Genomic DNA, 20,136 nt, shown 5'->3' with positions numbered 1-20,136 from the left:
AACCGCTAACTCCCGAGATTGAGCCAAAATGAGCCAGTCGTCGATGTAGTTCAGTATGCGGACGCCTTGGAGCCTCATCGGGACCAGAGCTGCAGCCATGCATTTGTTGAACGTGCGAGGGGAGAGTGCTTGGCCGAATGGAAGAACCCGATACTGGTATGCCGCGCCCCCGAAGGCAAACCTCAGGAACTTCCTGTGAGAGGGACGGATGGAGATGTGGAAATATGTGTCTCGCAGATCTATCGTGACAAACCAACCCTACTCAAAACCTCAGGACCTCCTTACCCGGGCCTGCCGAGACTGAATGATGGTCCTCAGATCCATCTTCTCGGGGGGCTGTGGGCGAGAGCGCCGCCTCGCGTACCAGGTTTGTTGAGGGGGACCACGGGAAGTGACGCTTCGCTTCTGGCTCTGGCGGTAGGAGCTAGACAAGGGCTGAGCTCGTCTCTCTTCAGCCGTCACCGTCCTGGACCCAGGGGAAATAGTCAGCCGTGCAGAGAAGGGTTTATTCCATGATTTACACAACTCATTGTGTAAATCAGGAAAGAATGGCAAGGACCGGTGTGGGGGCAGAAAACGCTCATTTAGTTTACTGCCGGCCTGCCTTTAGTTCATCATAGCTGGGCGCAGACTGATGACGTCGGCCCGGCTCCCGGAAGTCATCCTCCATGACGCTAAGCACGTCTAACTCATCAGAATCAGACCGTGCAAGCCTCTCCGGACTCGAGCGGGAGAAGCCGACTTAAGCGGGCTCCCAAACGGGGAAGAGAGGAGTCGGAGCCAGCAGACGAGGAACAGGAAAAAGTCTTGGCAGTCCCGATGCCCTCGGAGATGTCGTGCTGGGAGCCCCATGACAGAAGCCGCCACGCCGCCTCAGCGACCGCAGGGCCCAAGCCACGGGGAGAGCGCATCCGGCCGTCTTAGGAGAAAGAGCTGCACGGGACCTCAGCACCCTCAGGGACAGGGCCTCGTAATGGCCGCAGGCAGCCCCCTCGAGAGCTGCCTGGGCATGCGGCATCCCCAGACAAGACACACACAGGTCATGAGTGTCCCCAGCCGTGATGTAGCGCAGGCATGGGAAAACACACTGCCTGAACTGCTCACCAGCCATCTCCTCTACCAGACTTCCTTCCAGGTAAGAAAATTCCTCTCGTGGTTGTACTTTTCTCTTCGTAGTCTCAAACATGCCAGAGTGCCTGCTGAATAGAAAAAAGCTGATGTGTCCGGTGTGCCGGCGTGCTTATATACACCTCCAGTTACGCCATCACACGCTAACGTTCTAGCAACGCCAATAGGATTGGAGTAGTTTTATTCATGATTTCAGCCCTGCCACGCCCAGAGGCATTCCCATAGTGTCGTCACCGACGCAGTTCGACTAGCAGCCTGCAGCTTGTCAGACAGAAACAAACAGCAGCAAATAAGGCAGTTAACACATCCACAGCAGTTTGCATCATCTGAAGTGTCTTTCTCAGATCTCTCAGCCTAATTTCAGTTTGTGAATTTGAACCAGTCAGAACAGCCGAACGACAGATAAAGACTGAGTTCATCTAGTGACAAATCAAAAGATGCAGAATTGTTAGTCTGGCAGCAGCCACAGCAGCTTTAGAGGATGTGGAGACATTTTTATAATTGCACAGCTGGAAGCCCTATGTTCAAATACAACTCGTAAGGACCTAATGTTTCTGACAAAATGTCAGTGAGCCCTCAGAGTCAGTGACTAATTCAGTGTCAATGGACCAAATTCACACTTTCGTCATCAGTTCTCTGATTTCTATGGCGAAGTAATGACATAAAATTAAAATAGTTACAATTCTGGGATACTGTATGTGGCAGATTTTTTTCATTCAAGAGAGAGAGAAATTCATGAGCAACAAGATTAAATCTGCAGCCATGTCAGTGGCTCCATCAGCTGTTCGCCACCATGGTGGGAAAATCTAAGGTATTTGGTCATAAAGGAAGGTTTTGGAGGGCGGTGCCATGGTAAGCACTGTTGCCTCACAGCAAGAAGGTCGTGGGTTCAAACCCCAGTTGCCCAGGCCTTTCTGTGTGGAGTTCTCCTCGTGTCTCTCCGGGTGCTCTGACTTCCTCCCACCGTCCAAAGACGTGCGGACTAGGTTAATTGGTGTCCTTAAGTGTGAGTGTGACTGGTTGTTTGTCTATGTGTGGCCCTGCGATAGACTGGCGGCCTGTCCAGGGTGTACCCCGCTTTTGCCCGATGTCAGCTGGGATTTGCTCCAGCCCCCCGCGACCCGCGAAGCTTGCTGCTAGCAAAAATGTCCCAACTCTCAATAATATGTATGTACTCTGTATGTATATGTATTGTATAATCTATGAGAAAAAGAATAATCACTTTTTGCATGGTCAGTTGTCTACCTTTCTACCCAATGTTACTGACGAAATAAAGAAACCTCCTGAGGAAAGGTAAAACACACCGGAGGTCTCTGTGGTGACCAGTGCTCTCAGCCCTGAGCAGTGATTAGCATCTCCAATATGTAGACACTGAGGTCGATTGATCCTGAAACACTGATTGATTGACTGACCCCTGGTAACAGCAGGTGACACATGCTGTTGTAGCGACGTCGTATTTCTTTCCTCTGTCTGTTTCTGTTCAATGACGCAAACAAGCAAATCAATGCACGCTTCTGTGTAGCTAAAGCAACTATGGTGAAATATGGTCTGTAGCCATAATATGAACCATACTGCTGTTTTTATGACTGTGTCAGCGTTACTCTCTTCTGTCTGCCAGAAATCAGAGAATGTGTTGTATGTGTTCAGAGCACAAACATGGTTTGATATGCTGCTGATTTTTACAGCAATGAAAATATCTGTGATGTTCTGCTACACCTGCAGGTAGCTGGTCGTTATCCCCTCTGTGATCAGTCTGCTGGAGGTTATAATGAAAAAATGGCATTGATACTAACATCCAAAAAAGACTCAGAACATCATTTAGAGCACTTTATGAAACTGAAGGCAAATTAATCTTTCAGCAGAACAGCGGATGAGAAATGTAGCGTCTGAGCAGACTAAAAGCCTCACGATGCCTAGAAGGAAAAATGTTGCAACATTCAGTTTTCACAACACCACAGTGTTTGTGTTTTTAAACGATGTGTTTTTTCGTGTTTTACCTAATTTCCAACATTTATAGTCAATATTACCGCTCACCATTTTCAAAAGCATTTACTGTAGATCTTAATGAGTTTTTCCACCTTACGGGAAGAAATTCATTTTGTTACAAAATCAATTTGCAAGAAAATTGATGTAGGTACTTTATCCATCACAATGAACATCATCTTCAGCGTTTTATGTTGTCAAGTTGTATTTTCACAGCACGATAACACGGCTGTAAGTGCAGACAAGCAACAGTGTGTTCACAGTGATGGTTCACCCTCTTATGAATGTTTCCGGTCACTGTTAATAGATTTTTCTCCTGTACAGAAATCACTGGAAATCAGGGGCTGCCTGGAAAGTAAGAATAATGTGTTTGATTATATAACAATTGTTCTTAACCTTTTTAGCTTGTGATCCATGGAAACATACGATTTGTTGCACATTTGTGATTTATTTAGTAGACATTGACCAGTTCATCATTAAAAAAGCATCTACAATAAGAAAAGAAATGGCCATTTTCTGCATTTTTTAATGGGTGGATCAACTGAAGTTTTGGGAGGGAGTAACAGAACAAAAAGGAGCAGCCAGAGTGAGGTGACAGGTGACACACACCTCTTCAGCCAGGTAACCTTCACTGTGGGATGCAAAAGAATCTCTGGTGTGGTTCTTGGTCTGTAGTATTACTTTTTTCTTTCGCTTAATCTGGAAACTGGGCTCATGTTGCTGCACTTGTCCCATTACTGAAGAATGTGTGTTTCAGTATTTCATAACAGCCTTATGCGATTCCTCTGGACCCGAACCACAGTGCACTTTTTCCGCAACTCCAACACACAAATGAAAAACAGTGCACCTGCATGTGACAGAAAAGTCACAGTTAATAAGTGACAGGTTTTTTTGTTTACTACTGTGGTCCTAAACCTAATTTCAAACCTCATCCGGCCAAGATTAAATCAAAAAATAAATTAATGACATTTAACACTATTGTAGCACAACCATATCCCCACTGTGGCTTTCAACAATGGCCATGGTAAAGGTCGTGTGGCATGCCGAGTTACCCACAACACTGTATTCAGACACTTTGCTCTGTGCAGCATTCGCTCTGCTGCCTTTTCCCAGGCTCATTTTCCAGGTCTTACGTCAGAGCAGAGCTACTTAGTGTTGGCCTCGCTACAGTTTTGAGCTCTGTGTCTCTGTTTTCTCTCCCAGTCGACTCTGTTACAGTAAAGCTGTCTCTCCCTTTCGGCCTCCATCACTCCATTTCCTGTATCCTTTCCCCAAAGTCCTGCATCTCTCTTCATAATGACTATCGTAATACTTTGATCAGATTAGACTGGCAGACATTAAAGTTAATTACATGACTTCAGCTGCTCTATTAGCTAAATGGTGTTAGAATCAGAAAACTGAAATCATCTGTTAAACTCGACCAATTCAGCCTCCAGATTAATGGATAAATTCAAGTACCCTGTCACAGTAACTAACGGGCAAAATGCCGGCAGCCTTCACATGCAGCCAAAACTGCAATCATGAGGTGCTTCCCCATGTTTTATGAGACAGCTGAAGGTTAGTGCTCTCTAGACTGACACTGAAGAATTTAATTTATTCCAGTGGACTCATCTCCCGACAAAGCTCTGAAACTGGTGCTTAGATTTTAGTCGAGGAGTTCACATTTTGGTCATTAAAATTGGAACTAAATTGTGTTTTTTTTCTTGTGTACGGTGGGGGTTTCTCTTTCCCTCACAATCTACAACACTGTATGTATCAATCCGAATTTGATACAACACTTCACATCAACTGAAGTGGAAAAAGTTATAGATTTACATCCCTTTCTTTTTTGCGTTCTCTCCTTTTTTCTCTTTCTGTTTTCCTGTTTTCTGTTCATTTTTTCTTTTTCTAGTCACAGTGGCGGCAGTTGGTCCACCACTTTGGTCAGGATTGAAATATCTCAACAACCATTTAATGGATTACCACGACATTATTGTTGTGCAAACATTCATGGTGCCCAGAGGATGAGTCCCAATGACTTTTCCTCTTGCGCAACAATGAGGTTAACATTTGTGATTTTTAGTGAAATATCAGCTATTAGATGGATTGCCATGAAATTTGGTACAGATATTCGCCGTCCCATCAAGAAGAATTTTAATAACCTTTTTTTCCACATGCCATCATCCAGTGTTGAATTAAATTAAGATGGAAAACATCGATAACAATTTTCCTGATAAACATCACCATTTTAGCATTGTCAGTGTGTGTATGTTGCTGATGTTAACATTTAGCTCCAAGCACCACTGTGCTGTGAAGTTTTCACTGAAGTGGTTATTTTATGAGTGGAACCTGTTTTGTTTGCATCGTGCACTTGCTCGAGGATGCACACATGCGCACACGGGGGGCGATGAAATACATAGTCCTACCAACAGTTTCACACTATTCCACTGATTAACAGATGGCTGTAATGTGCTAAGAAACACAGCAATGCCAGCAAATGAAGACTGCAAGCTAGACTGCAACATGGATGTAAACAATACTGGACTTTACTTATACTTTACATACTTTGGACTGGCTGTGCACACAACATATGTTTGATTTTTGAGCATGTTGATGCACACTATTCTCCCACAATGCAATGCAGGGAGGAAATGGAGGAGTTGCTCACAACTGGACTGGTGAAACAACTCCAAAAAGAGTTTGATTGCCAGCAGCTTTACAAAGATGTAGTTTGATTGACAACCTAGGTCACTATTGTTTAATTTTCTGTTAGTATAAAACTGGGAAAGAATGTTGATTTTTTTGTAAACTATGTGCTAACTATGTAGTACACTGCATGCTAAGAAAACAGTACTTTGTATGGTTTTGGGACACAGGCTTCTTTCTTTTACAGCCCAATTTGAAAAGCAGTGGCAAAGTGTGTTTCCATATTTTCCCAAATATTGACTCAACTGCAGAAGAAGGTGTATTTCAAATCTGTCAACAATAATTAGCAATGCAATTAAAAACTGATGCTTGTTAAACATTCTCATTTTGGAAAATCCATAAATGTCCCACATAATTACAGGTATGTACTGTATGTTGCACACAAACTCCCTACACCTTCACACATGCAGACTCACCAACACACGTTATGCTCATATACAGTGAGGAAAATAAGTATTTGAACACCCTGCCATTTTGCAAGTTCTCCCACTTAGAAATCATGGAGGGGTCTGAAATTGTCATCGTAGGTGCGTGTCCACTGTGAGAGACATAATCTAAAAAAAAAAATCCAGAAATCACAATGTATGATGTTTTAACTATTTATTTGTATGATACAGCTGCAAATAAGTATTTGAACACGTGTCTATCATCTAGAATTCGGACTCTCAAAGACCTGTTAGTCTGCCTTCAAAATGTCCACCTCCACTCCGTTTATTATCCTAAATTAGATGCACCTGTTTGAGGTCGTTAGCTGCATAAAGACACCTGTCCACCCCATACAGTCAGTAAGAATCCAACTACTAACATGGCCAAGACCAAAGAGCTGTCCAAAGACACTAGAGACAAAATTGTACACCTCCACAAGGCTGGAAAGGGCTACGGGGAAATTGCCAAGCAGCTTGGTGAAAAAAGGTCCACTGTTTCAGCAATCATTAGAAAATGGAAGAAGCTAAACATGACTGTCAATCTCCCTCGGACTGGGGCTCCATGCAAGATCTCACCTCGTGGGGTCTCAATGATCCTAAGAAAGGTGAGAAATCAGCCCAGAACTACACGGGAGGAGCTGGTCAATGACCTGAAAAGAGCTGGGACCACCGTTTCCAAGGTTACTGTTGGTAATACAGTAAGACGTCATGGTTTGAAATCATGCATGGCACGGAAGGTTCCCCTGCTTAAACCAGCACATGTCAAGGCCCGTCTTAAGTTTGCCAATGACCATTTGGATGATCCAGAGGAGTCATGGGAGAAAGTCATGTGGTCAGATGAGACCAAAATAGAACTTTTTGGTCATAATTCCACTAACCGTGTTTGGAGGAAGAAGAATGATGAGCACCATCCCAAGAACACATCCCTACTGTGAAGCATGGGGGTGGTAGCATCATGCTTTGGGGGTGTTTTTCTGCACATGGGACAGGGCGACTGCACTGTATTAAGGAGAGGATGACCGGGGCCATGTATTGCGAGATTTTGGGGAACAACCTCCTTCCCTCAGTTAGAGCATTGAAGATGGGTCGAGGCCGGGTCTTCCAACATGACAATGACCCGAAGCACACAGCCAGGCTAACCAAGGAGTGGCTCTGTAAGAAGCATATCAAGGTTCTGGCGTGGCCTAGCCAGTCTCCGGACCTAAACCCAATAGAGAATCGTTGGAGGGAGCTCAAACTCAGTCGCTGTTTCTCAGCGACAGCCCAGAAACCTGACTGATCTAGAGAAGATCTGTGTGGAGGAGTGGGCCAAAATCCCTCCTGCAGTGTGTGCAAACCTGGTGAAAAACTACAGGAAACGTTTGACCTCTGTAATTGCAAACAAAGGCTACTGTACCAAATATTAACATTGATTTTCTCAGATGTTCAAATACTTATTTGCAGCTGTATCATACAAATAGTTAAAAAATCATACATTGTGATTTCTGGATTTTTTTTTTAGAGTATGTCTCTCACAGTGGACATGCACCTACGATGACAATTTCAGACCCCTCCATGATTTCTAAGTGGGAGAACTTGCAAAATAGCAGGGTGTTCAAATACTTATTTTCCTCACTGTACATGATTGTTCATGCAAACATGAAGAGAGCGCTTCTTTTGCCAAACTCTTATTCATGGGAAATTCCAGTTTTCCATCTTACAGGGAGGGCTGGTGATGCTGCAGGCCCAGACATGCACCAGGCAGTAGATGAGTTTGGAGACGGAAGGAACGAAAGCTCCGTCCTAATTAATTTGTCCTTTGAGTCAATGCCTCTAATCAATACCTGTAAGTGTTCTTTATATTGTGTTTTTTCCTGCATTTACAAGGGAGACATTTGGTTCAAAGTTGTCCTTGAGGGCTTTCTCTGCCACCAACGCTCAACCTAAAAAGCTCTGAGGCAGCTTAAATGTTCAGTCCGCTTTTTAAAGAGTGTGTTGATAATGGAATCATTCAGTCTTAACAGGGAAATAGGTTACCACTTAATTCCTGTCCAGTGTGTTCAATATTAGCGTATTACTGTGCAGTTGTGATAACAAATCCTGTTAATTTGTGCAGCAAATAAAGAGAGCTGACAGCATATTAATCTGAAAGTTAATCAGTAGGACTCCTCAGGCAGAGCTTATCAACATGGTATTAATAAAATATCTTTTATAGCACGTCTCCCTTCTTTGTGCACAACCAACCCAGTGCTGGCAGTTCCTTAATCATGTACGTCTTCACACTGCATGCACAGGAGGCATTTATAATATCGCTCACACAGTATTCTCATAGATTAATTGAGTTAAGAGCATGAACACACACATAAACTGGGGCGCTCCAGTGGGAGTTAATGACTTGCTTATTATACCCATAACTATAAAAATCTACATGCTCTCAAAGTACCACAGTGTGAATTACAATAGCAAGATGCTACTCACACATTTACACTTTGGAATAAATGTGAAGCAGAATGTGGCCTCTTGACTGACTCTGCTTTACATGAAGTGTGAGACTTTCTAATTTATCTGAGCAAAGAGAAGGAAATTTTGTGAAGACTTTTTTAATAACAAGCTGTGTTCCAACTCCATTCAGTAGTTTTAACAGTTAGCATACAAAATGTCAACATACTTTACAGTAAATACTAAATTAAATAAACACATCAGTTGTCAATCAAATTTTGACTCTGAAAAGCCACTGCCATATAAACTTAACAAAAAGTCATTCATATGTTTTCCCCAAAATGTAATTATTTTCTTTTCCAGGATTCTTTGGAGCTGTTTCACCACACACACTTTGATTTATTTCCAGCTGTGAGCAGCTCCTCCATATCCTTTGTGCGTTGCATCATGGGAGAATAGTGTCTATCAACAGCACACTTGAAAATCGACCATTTAGTGTAATATACTATCACTAACAAAGATTTAAAATGGTTTATTGCTTAGAATAGAGCCGAGATGGATTGTACGAAAAGAACGGATCAAGACAAACACCGACCAACTATAACACAGGGATCCTAACAGACAAAACCTAAACGAGAACACAGAACTAGAACACAGAGGGAGGGAGTTGAAAACAACCTAACGGGGCAATGCAGGACTGAAACTAGGATTAGACAGAACACCAAGCAATTACAGAATAAGACCGGAACTAAGGCAAGCACAGATCAAAACCAAAAGAGAGGCAACAGTAAATAAACTAACGCTGGGCAGACTGAACACAAGACAGGACTGAACACCAAAACACAACAGACATTAATGACAGATATAGAACTGATAAATAAAAAAACTCAGAAACTCAGGACAGGATCGTGACACAGACTACATCCACATTACTACGTTTTTGTTTAAAAACAGAGCTTTCAAACGAAAACGATCTCCATCTACACCAGTATTTTAGCTGCATATTGGAATTGATCTCAGTCTGTGTTAAAAAGACTGAAAACACACATCAAGTGGCCATCCATGTACACTGAGCATGCACTTGCTGGTGTAAATACAAAGGAGATTGTCTACTACGCAGTTGCAGAAGATTTAGCGAAAGAAGAAAGTAATACTACAGACAAAGAACCATACCAGAGATTTTTTTGCATGGACCGAAAACGAGGTGGAACTGTTGCTGAAATTATCATGAGACTACAAAGACTGTGGCGGCAGAAAACAGAGTCATCACAAAGTAAATACTGCGACATGCACAGTACAAGTGTCTAAGTGTTATTTGCTATTTGCACAGTACAAAATATTTTAATAAAAATACCAAAACATTAACACTGTCAGTAGTTTTGTGTTTTTGCTTTGTGTGACTGATAAGACCCACTGCTTGAAGTGGAAAAAATAGGTGCCAGTCCTAGAAGTCCCTGTACACAAGAAAATGTCGCAGTACACCAAAAAGTAGAATGTCGCGGATACCGGCCCACATCAAGCACTGATAAGACCCAATCAGGAAGCCAAATGTGCCATGTCTGTGTCATCGTTTTTAAAGTCCTCCGTTTTCACCTGTCCGCACCTGGAGTTTCAAAATGAAAACAGGACACGAAGGAGGTGGCAGATCGACATGCATCAATAACTTACATTTAGGCACACACTCGGTGATGGTAGTGGTAAGGTCAATTGGCTTTGTGGGGCTGTCAAGAGTAACTGCCAGCTAGCTAGCCAGCCAGCTAGCTGGCAGTAAAAACTAAGTAAACAAAGGTCCTAGAAATGCACCACACCCTGTCTGAGACACTGGCAGAAAGTAAAAAAAGTAATTAAAATTAAAATAAACACTGTCACACAGTACAAACAAATTCTGATTATCCACATTTTTTCCAGTGAAGTAACAGACACTGTCTTGGCAACAGGACATGCAGGTGTTATGCCCAGCTCGTGGAAGAACATAAAGAGGGAAGGTCCACGCAGAAAACAGTTTAAATGAATCATAAGGTTTTATTAAAGTTACCTTAACTTATAATTAACTCAAAACACAAGTAAACTTGAACTCATCATACTCAAAGCAAACAACCAAAAGAAAAGGAGCTCCTGAAAGGCACCCGCCTTCCAGGAGAGAGGTCGCGAGGAGGGGAGCCATCTTGGTTCACCACAGCTTTTTAAGGACTTAAACAGGTGGCTGCAATCACCAACGAGGTGGGTGTGTCCAACCAAACAGGAAGACAGACCTGAAAAGAAAAGGACAGAGAACAGGCCAACCCCCAGGCCCCAGGCCGTCACACAGGGTACTCTCATCTGAAGAGGGCACATTCAGTCTGTGGCCTCCATTTATCAAGCCTTTTATCTTTATCTGACACATGCAGTGTGTGTGTGTGTGTGTGTGTGTGTGTGTGTGTGTGTGTGTGTGTAGTCTATTGTAGTCATCTGCAATGTGAATAGCCTGCACTTGATCCAAGTTATCTTTCTGATAAGGGGCAGCTGTGGTATTTAGTGTAATCCTGTCTAATGGACTGGCTGAATGGGTTTCCTTGCCACTGCGTGATCTAAATTGGTGTCTTGCCCTGTTATTGTTTCCCAAAGTGGGGTCCAGTTTAGTGATCAGCCTGAAGGGCTTCCGGCATGTCCCCAGAGAAAATGGAGATTATTCCTCCAGCACAAGGTAATCTACAGGGGAAACAGATGCAGATGATAATTTTTTCTTGCAGCCTCAGCAGACATTTAATTTTGGCCTGCTTATGATGAGATTTTCTTGGTTCCTCTGGGACCAGTCTTTTACATGGATGTCCATTTGATAGCCTACCTGTCTGTTTGTATAAATTAGGGTGGTGATCCCTTGGATTGGGGAAATTACAGGAAGCAGAAAAGCAGCAATCATCAAGACGGCATCTGTTCTTTTAAGTCCCATGAAAGACCAAACTCCAGCAAAAAGTGACAATGATATTGTTTACTAGGTCAGCAGCTGGAGGCGGGGAGTAATCGGGACTAGAAAGTGAAACAGGTAGTTTATGCAAACTGCGAGAGAAGTAATCTTACATTAAAGGGCTGGCGCAGACAAAACTATAGGCCTACTGAATGAGGGAAAAAAGCTCGCATGACCCGTGCAGTAGCAAAACTCTGCTGAAGAGGCGACAGAGTAACACACACTGGACCATTTGCGACTGATTTGTGCGATGGGAACCGGTGAAGAAAGACCCGGTGTTGGTTATTTCACCTGCCTGTGCTGTTTCTGATCATATTTTCATCATATTTCAATGCTTCTTTGTGATTATGACGGGCTTTTTATTTCGTTGTGTTCTTCTCTGGGCGATGTTGCAGCGGGGGAACATGCAAATTGCCGTACCTGCCACAGGTAAGTTGATAACATAAGCTACGATACAGACATGAAATTTAACAGGTAGGCTACAGGTAATGAAACATCAATAGTAGGCTACATAGACCGGATACACTAATACAAAGTAGAGAGGTTGCAATTCCCTTCTTCTTCGGGTACGATTAGGAAAATTAGATTTTTTTACATGGAGTCTGGTCTGGATGTTAAACCTTCTGAAAATATACGTGTTTTCCTTTAAGTTGCCATTACTTCTAACACACTTTCTTACAGTAGGATAAGTAAAACATTTCATTAAATAAATAAATGTGTGGTGAGTCATCGTGCACTGGCAGCACAGTGTGGCAGAAAGAAATGCGAGTTAACGATCACAGGCATGTTTAATATGTAGCAACAGGCCAGGCTCATTGTGATTGTGTGGTGGTAGGCTACATAACACTGTTTTATTACTTTTCATGGCAGAAGTCTAATGGGTGCGTTTTTTTATATGTTCCCAGTTTATGACCTATCAATATAATGCTTTGTACTGTCATAGGCTAAGAAACCATCCCTGCCTTGTAAACACCCACATCTTTCAATCTCCATACCTCTGGTATAAATACATTATACTGTTTTTACAATTGTGTAGTACTTACCATGACCGTAAACTCACCTTTATTTGTAAAATGGTGGGGTGCTCCTTCTAGCACAGACCAGTTTATTAAGTTTAGATGTGGTCTGAGCCTAACAAGACAATGTACAGTAGATACTCTGCTGTGTGCTTCTGATGCTACTGGAGGGAGGCTGTCAAGTGTCATTATCTACACCCAACAAATCTTTATTTTTGACCCAGCAGTGTGGAGTGAACACGTTCAAGACGTTTATTCACAGGGGTGCTGGTGTAGTTGTATAACTGACTCACATCAACAGACACTGTTAAACTATTTAACCTGAATCTTGATATGACCCAAAATGTTTTTTTCTATTTTCTTTACATCAAAAATAATGATGAAAATGAAATTAAAGTACAAGCCTACAATAAACGTATTGGATATCGAGAATGTTGTTATGTCAGTGTCATGTTGTCATGATGATTTTCAGAAAGCAGAAATAAAAAGGGTCTCTGCTTGTTAGCTTTCTTGCGTAAGAGTTACATGAGAAGATTGATGCCACTCTCATGTGTGTATGATAAATATGAAGCTAAAAGCTAGCAGCCAGTTATCTTTCCATAAAGTCTGGCTAGTTAGAGATCCCCTTAAAAAGCTCACATGGAATGTGTGGAATTTTTAATTAATTTGCGGTTTCACTTTTCTGCAGGAAATCTTTTAAAGTTTAAGAGGCTCATACAGTTTATGTGTAAAATGTTTTAGATCATCAGGAGTTTAAAAGTAGCCTGCGTCGATTTTGATCCAACGTAGACCATCTGTCTGTTTGATGTCAGCGCATGCTGATTGTGCACTCAGGAAACTTCACAGGAAGCATTAACATATCTTTCATTCATCTGTGCGGCTCTGCAGTATGGTGTATGGCCTTGGCACAGCTTGAAACCAATAATATGACAGATGACATCTCTCAAAATCTCTCTCTCTCACACACACACACACAGATACATATTCACATTTACTTTTTTCTCTGAGGAATGCAAAGGTGGGGCCAGTCCTCTACATCTCTGTCAACAACTCTAATTCAACCGTCTCCCCTCATCTTTCCGTCTTATTTCTGTGTTCTGTCTCCTTTTCCCCTTTGCCACCACATGTGTGTGTATATATACATATATATATAAATGTCCACAGAGGTTTCATTTTGTTGAAGCTTCTGCCTTTCCCGTATACCATCTGTTCCCTCTAATCTTTGTGAATGTGTTCCATTAAGATGTTGGCTGACACCTCTTCACCTGATTGTGCTGTTCACCCTTATTTCTTCTCCTCCTGTTTATTTTCCTGCTGCTTTATTTTCTGCCTCCCTATAAAAGTTTAATGATTATGGACCATTGCTGCAATAAAATAAAGGGTGTGTTCTGCGGAGGAGCTACAAATGGAAAAGACAGAGAAGTGTGAATGATGCGGATATGGAAGAACTGAGGCAATAAAGCCAATGTGTATATTATATTGGGGACTATTAGGAAGTACTCTGTGTGTATTGAATTCATTCTCATGTAGCACACACATTTAATCTGCTCCTTCCCTCCTAGTAAGGACTAATGTCAGTGTGGTAGTCATTTATAATAGATGATTATATAAGACCAATATTTCATGAATTACAGGCACCAAATGTACCAAGCCACGCGCAGTGAACAGGATTATGAGGAAACACTCAGTGGTTTCCAGGAGGAACCGATGAGTGAGTCACCAGATGTATTGGACACGTATCTGATTGTGCATGATGGTGCTTATAGGTGGAATCGCTTCTTTTTATTAGAAATGATTCCACTAAGACGACATTTTGACGACGAGATGGAGCTCAAGTGCTTTTTCTCTCTGCACTGCAACATAAATCTCACTCCGGTTTTATGTGATAAAACAACTCCTGTGACCAATTCTCTTTATTCCTTGCTATCGTAAAGCCTCTGGTGTAGCAACATCTAAAGTATCCTCAATGGAATATAATTCTGTTTTGATACAGCATGAGCAGGTTGTTCTCAGGATGTCAGTGTTGTGAAACGAGACACCTCATATACCTGTTATTGCCTTTTCATTCTTTATATTAATGCTTCCCCAAGGGCAGTAATGTCATCTGTGACATTATTAAGATCAGTCTCACCTAAGATACCTTAAAGCAATGTCCCTTCTCTATATAACGGAGATATGAATATATTCCAGATGGGATGATGCATCACTGCCAACAGCTTCAAGTATCTATGAAGATGCAGTGTAGGCACCTAATAGGTCACCATTTTTTATGAAAATTCCATGTTAACCATTAATCAAAAACGTGCCCCGTCTGTGTCTTGATCACACATCTAAAAAGGGGGAAACTGATAATATTAACATGGATCATATTAACTTATCACCTGACTCTACAGTTCCCCCGTTTTAGTGTCATTCAGCTCATTGTTGTTTTGGTTTACCAGCCCTCGCTTGTCTCATCAGTGCTGACTTCAATATAGTAGGCAGCTTTACCAAAAGCTCAAACAACGCATCGTGCACTATCCAGCACCAAACATCAGACAAGATTAGTGACAAGCTGGTGAACACAGTGAAGCATTTAGCCAGTGGTGGAAGAAGTACTGACGAATAAGTAATTTACGTTTTTAAGTAAAAATAGTTAAGTATAAAAATACTCCATTAATAACAAAATATATTATCAAAATAAAAGTACTCATAATGCTGAGGTAAAACTGTCGGTGTGGTATATTACTGGACATTTGTATGTAAAATCTTAATCTGAAAAGTAACTGGTAACTACAGCTCTTAAATTAATGTAGTACAGTGAAAAGTACAATCATTCTCTCTGAAATCAATTAAGATCAATTTTATTTAACAGAGGTTATCTCATTGCATTTTTCATAGAGCAGTTCTAGACTGTACTCTCTGTAATATTATTTACAGAGAGCCAACAACTCCCAACATAGTGAAGTAATAGGATAAAGTAGTATAAAAGTACAAGTGCTTCAAAATTCTATCTAAGTACGGTACCTGAAGAAATGTACTTAGTTATTTTAGCTATTTAGCTGTTTGTAGCAGCTAATGAGGTTGGATGTATAAATGATGTGAAATACTCAACTGTACTACTGCCATAGTAATCAGTCAGTGGAGGTTTGAATGCTGTATGATGAATGATAGTAGTAAACATGTCAATCAAAACAAGAATGACTTGAGTTTCACACTCACATATTGGAATGACCTTCCTGTTTCTCCTCCTGTTGTTAACAGTGTTAAACTGCTGTGAAGGGGATATTCTCCTTCTGCTGGACTCTTCAGGAAGTGTGTCAAACTACGAGTTCTCACGCCTGTTGCTCTTCGCCTCCGAGCTGCTTCGCCCCTTCTCACTAGGCCGTGGGCATGTAAGAGTCGGGCTGCTGCAGGTGGGCACCAACCCAAACCTGGAATTCGGCCTGGACGTCCACAACAATCAGGGAAGTCTGCAGAAAGCTCTACGGAGTGTCAGCCAGCTGCAGGGAGACACCAACACCGAGGCAGCGCTCAGGGTGGCCCAGGGGCTTCTGACAGAGACAGAGGAGAACGTGCCAAAGATAGTGCTGTGGCTGACTGATGGCGTGCAGCCTGGAGATGTGGACAAGCCGATGTCTGAGCTGAAGGAGCAGGGAGTTTCTGTCTTAGCTGTGTCTACAGTACATGGAAACTATCAGGTGTTAAAACGTGCAGTGACACCCCCTCTGGAGTCACACCTCTACTCTGTGGACATAGATAACATCGAGATCATCACAGAGGACCTGAGGGAGGCCATCATCAGTATGTGTGTGTTTGAAATATGAGGTTTAGCGCAGCAGAAGCAGTAGCTCCATACGAGATTAGACAGTTATTTTTAGACAGAAAAAGAGATTATAACTACAGAATTACTCTCCCTACTTTCTATATCTCTCTTACACTCTCCCTTCCTCTTGTCTTCTCTTCTCTGTAGAAATCATTCGTGCAGAACGGCTGCGCGTCGTTGACTTGACCTCCCACAGTGCTGTGCTGCAGTGGTGTCCTGTTATGAGCGCAGACAGCGGTGGTTACTATGAACTCCGGTATAACCCTGTGTGGAAAACGGACCCTGAGACCCCCCTAATTCTCCCAGGTAGCTTCAGCTGGGCAGAGCTGACCAGGCTGCAGCCTGATACCACCTACACGGTTTCCCTCCGCCCCGAGTCCAACCAGAGGCTGTTTAACACACTCTCTGTTCAATTCACCACACTTCCTGGTGAGAGGAGTTTTATAATCCTTTAATGTGAAACATACTCAAAATGTGTGGAAGAACTATAGAAATAGTTGACAAAACAAACTTACCAGAAGGTCCATTCAGTTTCTGTTTTGGAGTTTTTGATAATTTTTCATGATCATCAGATTTCTCAGTTGTCATGGAATTGTAAATGTTTGAATTTTTATTTTCCTGATGGAATCATGTTACAAAGCTGGAGACCGAGTCATTCATCAGGCTGAGTACTTGTCAGAGACTGTTGATGGTTTGTTTCTAGACAGATATTCATGCCATTGGGGAGCCTTTTACTGCATTTTTTCAGTTTCCTGTACATTTAAAAGTATTCAGTGTATTATTATTTGTGAAATGCCTTAACAAACACAACCCCTGGCTTGTACAACAAGGCTTTGACCTAAATCAATTAGAATTAACCTTAATTTGGTGCTGGCAGTCAATTTCTTACCTACGTCTCTGCCCTCCCGCTCCGCCTCCGCTTCCATCAGATGTTTTAAGCCCGGCAGTGGTCTCCGTGTCAGACTCTGGCCCTGGTCAGATCCGTGTGAGCTGGGGTCCACTGCAGCCTGCTCAAGTCCAGAGATATACGGTGGAGTACGGAGCTATTCCAAGCGGACGCGTTCACACTGTTATGTTACACAGCCAGAAGAGCTCAGCCGTACTGACCGGCCTGGAGCCGGGCACTCAGTACCTGGTCACAGTCAGCGCTCTGCATGTGAATGGAAAAGAAAGGGCCATGTCTGTGAGGGCATGCACTAAAGAGGGTACGTTGTCAGTCTGACAATTGTATACCATGTTCTTATGTCTGTGTGAGTTTGTGTTGTTCAGTTGTTCTTCCTTCCAGATAATTGATTTATCTTTGGTTAAAGGAATTCATTTGTCCTGTTTATTTCTCTTTATTGAAAGCTGACCTTTAGAGTTCTTTTGTGAGTCATTCCCACTTTTTGACTCTGCATCAGCTTCTATTGACCAGGCTGTTTAACTCTTTCCTCCATGTTTTTTCCCCCTGCCGCAGCTCCGCCTGCCCTGGTTGACCTTCAGCTAACCCAAGCAGAGCGTCAGGAGGTGCAGGTAGCGTGGCAGGCCCGTCCAGAAGGCTTGAAAGGCTACTGGCTGAGCTGGGAGAGAGAAAATTCCCACAGCTCCTCCTCAAAGCCCTCCATCTCCTCCGTCTACCTGCCTCCTACCTCTCATTCAACGCAGCTCACACACCTCGCACTGCACAGTCGAGTCTGTGTGTCCCCGGTCTACAGCTCTGGCCGAGGGGACGGGATATGCTGCACTGCAGAAAGGCACACAGGTTGGCTGAGCTGCATATAGTTATTTCTGCAATTATGTTCATACAAAACAGGTTTGGTTCATTAAAGGAAGTGTAAATTCTTGTTTCTCTGTCTCTTCTCTCTGATAGATTCCAGCCAGTGGGGTTAACAAGCAGAGTCTGCAGCAATCAGGCAGCTGGAGCAAAAGAAATGGCTGAAATCGAGCAGTGCTGGATGAACTCGATGCAGGACTGAACATTATAGTCAAAATGCAATTAATTATAGTGACAGAAAAGGCTTCATCACATAACCCTCGCTGAAAAAGAGATGATGTGATCTGAGCATCAATTCAGAAGACTGGAACTACAGTGGGATATAACCCACAAACCTTTTTTACTTCATGTTTTAAATGTTTCATATGAATGTTGGTTAAAGGAGCTAGTCTAATAGTAGCCTAAAGCTGAAGAAGCTTTGAAAGCCAAGTTAGAGGACTACTACTTTGCCTGTTAATGTTTTTTCTCGGATTAGCAAAGCGCCTGCTCTGACTGATACTGATTCATCCTTTGAAACTCACAAAAGTGTTAATATCTGAAAATTAGCCAAATGTATAACATAGCAAACTTATTTTACAGACAGCAGCATCAGTGCAAAGTTGTTTCCCATAATAAAGTTTTGGGGCTGCAGGCAACAAACCATAGTGAAAGCTAATTGGCCAACAAAATACATCCCTATATCATAGTGATGCATGCTGCCAGATATCTGTAAATAGAAAATGTATGCTTGCTATGTAGCATTTGTGGCTTCTCTCTTGATTATATCAAACATTTTGAATGTTTTGATTTTCAAGCCAACTAGGAATAAGTCATAAAAAAGGTCATCAAAAGGGTCATCGGTGTTTCTCTTGGTTTCACTCAGTGATGGACATCGAGCTGTCGAATCAGTTGCCACATGGGCAACTGGTAAAATCACAGACAGGTGTACTTGTGCAATACTGTCAGTGAGCACCAGCAGAGATAATGTGTAGCTTGTTAAGCATGAAGATAATTGTTGTATTTTGTGTTATCGGCTCTTCAGATCAGAGTAAATTCAGCATCAGCATCCTGTTATTAAGTATTTTGTAGTGAATATGTACTGTGCATATAAATATATTTTTGGATTATGTTTTGTATTTACGCCACTGAATGTATGGTCAGGTTTGTCTGGTAAAATGTTTCTCTGGGCAAATGAAATGACAAGAAAAAAGATTCCTTTAAAAGATATTTGTATTTTTGTGTCCATAACCATTTCATTTTATATGATTATAAATACAATTTTAAAAATACTATTAGAAATGTGTTCTCCTTCTGGTGGTGTTGTATTTGGTTGTTTATGGGGTCATCTAGTGGCTGTTGACTGCAATCATTACAAACTGAGTAAATCTTATCATCAATGGTTCATTTAGAATGAATAAAGATCATGTAGCCTACCATTATAAACAAAACCCAAATTTAATCCGTTAATGAAACATTCGTCAAATGAAAAAGGTGACAGTGTTAACTGAAACATTAAAGGGCGGTTTGTCGTGATCAGATAGAAGGTAATGTTAAGGACTAAAAAGTACATGGTCAATTGAAGATGTTTTAAAATTTAGATAATCTTACTATCACTTACTTTGAATTCATGTACCCACTTATCTCATATGTTTTATTAGTATAAATATTTCTAAAGACATTGGTGTGTTTAATGGTATATAAAACACTAGACCTGGCTCAGCAGTTGTTAAAATGCTAAAATAGAAGATTTAGTATTACAAGTTAAAAACTGGTGTCTTTTAGACAACTTGTGTTTGTAGGGTTTTAGTATTTTTTGGCACCCACCTCTGGCCTGGTGACGTAAAGTCACGACATAAGATTAAAGTGCACATGTTTTGCTCATTTGGTGAAAACCCACCAATGAGCAAAATGCAGAAAAACAGAAAGGCTTTCACTTCCTATAGGATGATGGCTTAATGAATCAAGTTGCAAAGTAAGCACATTTCATTCGGGGAAGCTGA

General features: G+C 41.9%; 1 protein-coding gene across 1 annotated transcript; it reads left to right on the top strand.

Annotated features, from left to right (window-relative positions):
- The first annotated feature begins 11,487 nt into the window (after positions 1-11,487).
- On the top strand, positions 11,488-19,425 carry LOC119886207 (von Willebrand factor A domain-containing protein 1-like). Its single transcript, XM_038696791.1, has 6 exons — positions 11,488-12,012; positions 15,843-16,382; positions 16,552-16,833; positions 17,334-17,609; positions 17,861-18,145; positions 18,254-19,425. Exons 1-6 carry the CDS (start codon positions 11,931-11,933, stop codon positions 18,271-18,273), a joined length of 1,485 nt encoding a protein of 494 aa, XP_038552719.1. The 5' UTR covers positions 11,488-11,930; the 3' UTR covers positions 18,274-19,425.
- The last annotated feature ends 711 nt before the right edge of the window (positions 19,426-20,136 follow it).

The sequence above is a fragment of the Micropterus salmoides genome, unplaced genomic scaffold, assembly GCF_014851395.1.
Source record: "Micropterus salmoides isolate LMB-PRFRI ecotype aquatic unplaced genomic scaffold, ASM1485139v1 Ms_hic_scaffold_4, whole genome shotgun sequence".
In the NCBI taxonomy this organism is placed as follows: domain Eukaryota; kingdom Metazoa; phylum Chordata; class Actinopteri; order Centrarchiformes; family Centrarchidae; genus Micropterus; species Micropterus salmoides.
The sequence above is the reverse complement of the archived record's forward strand: the minus strand, read 5'-3'. Positions and strand labels throughout refer to the sequence as shown.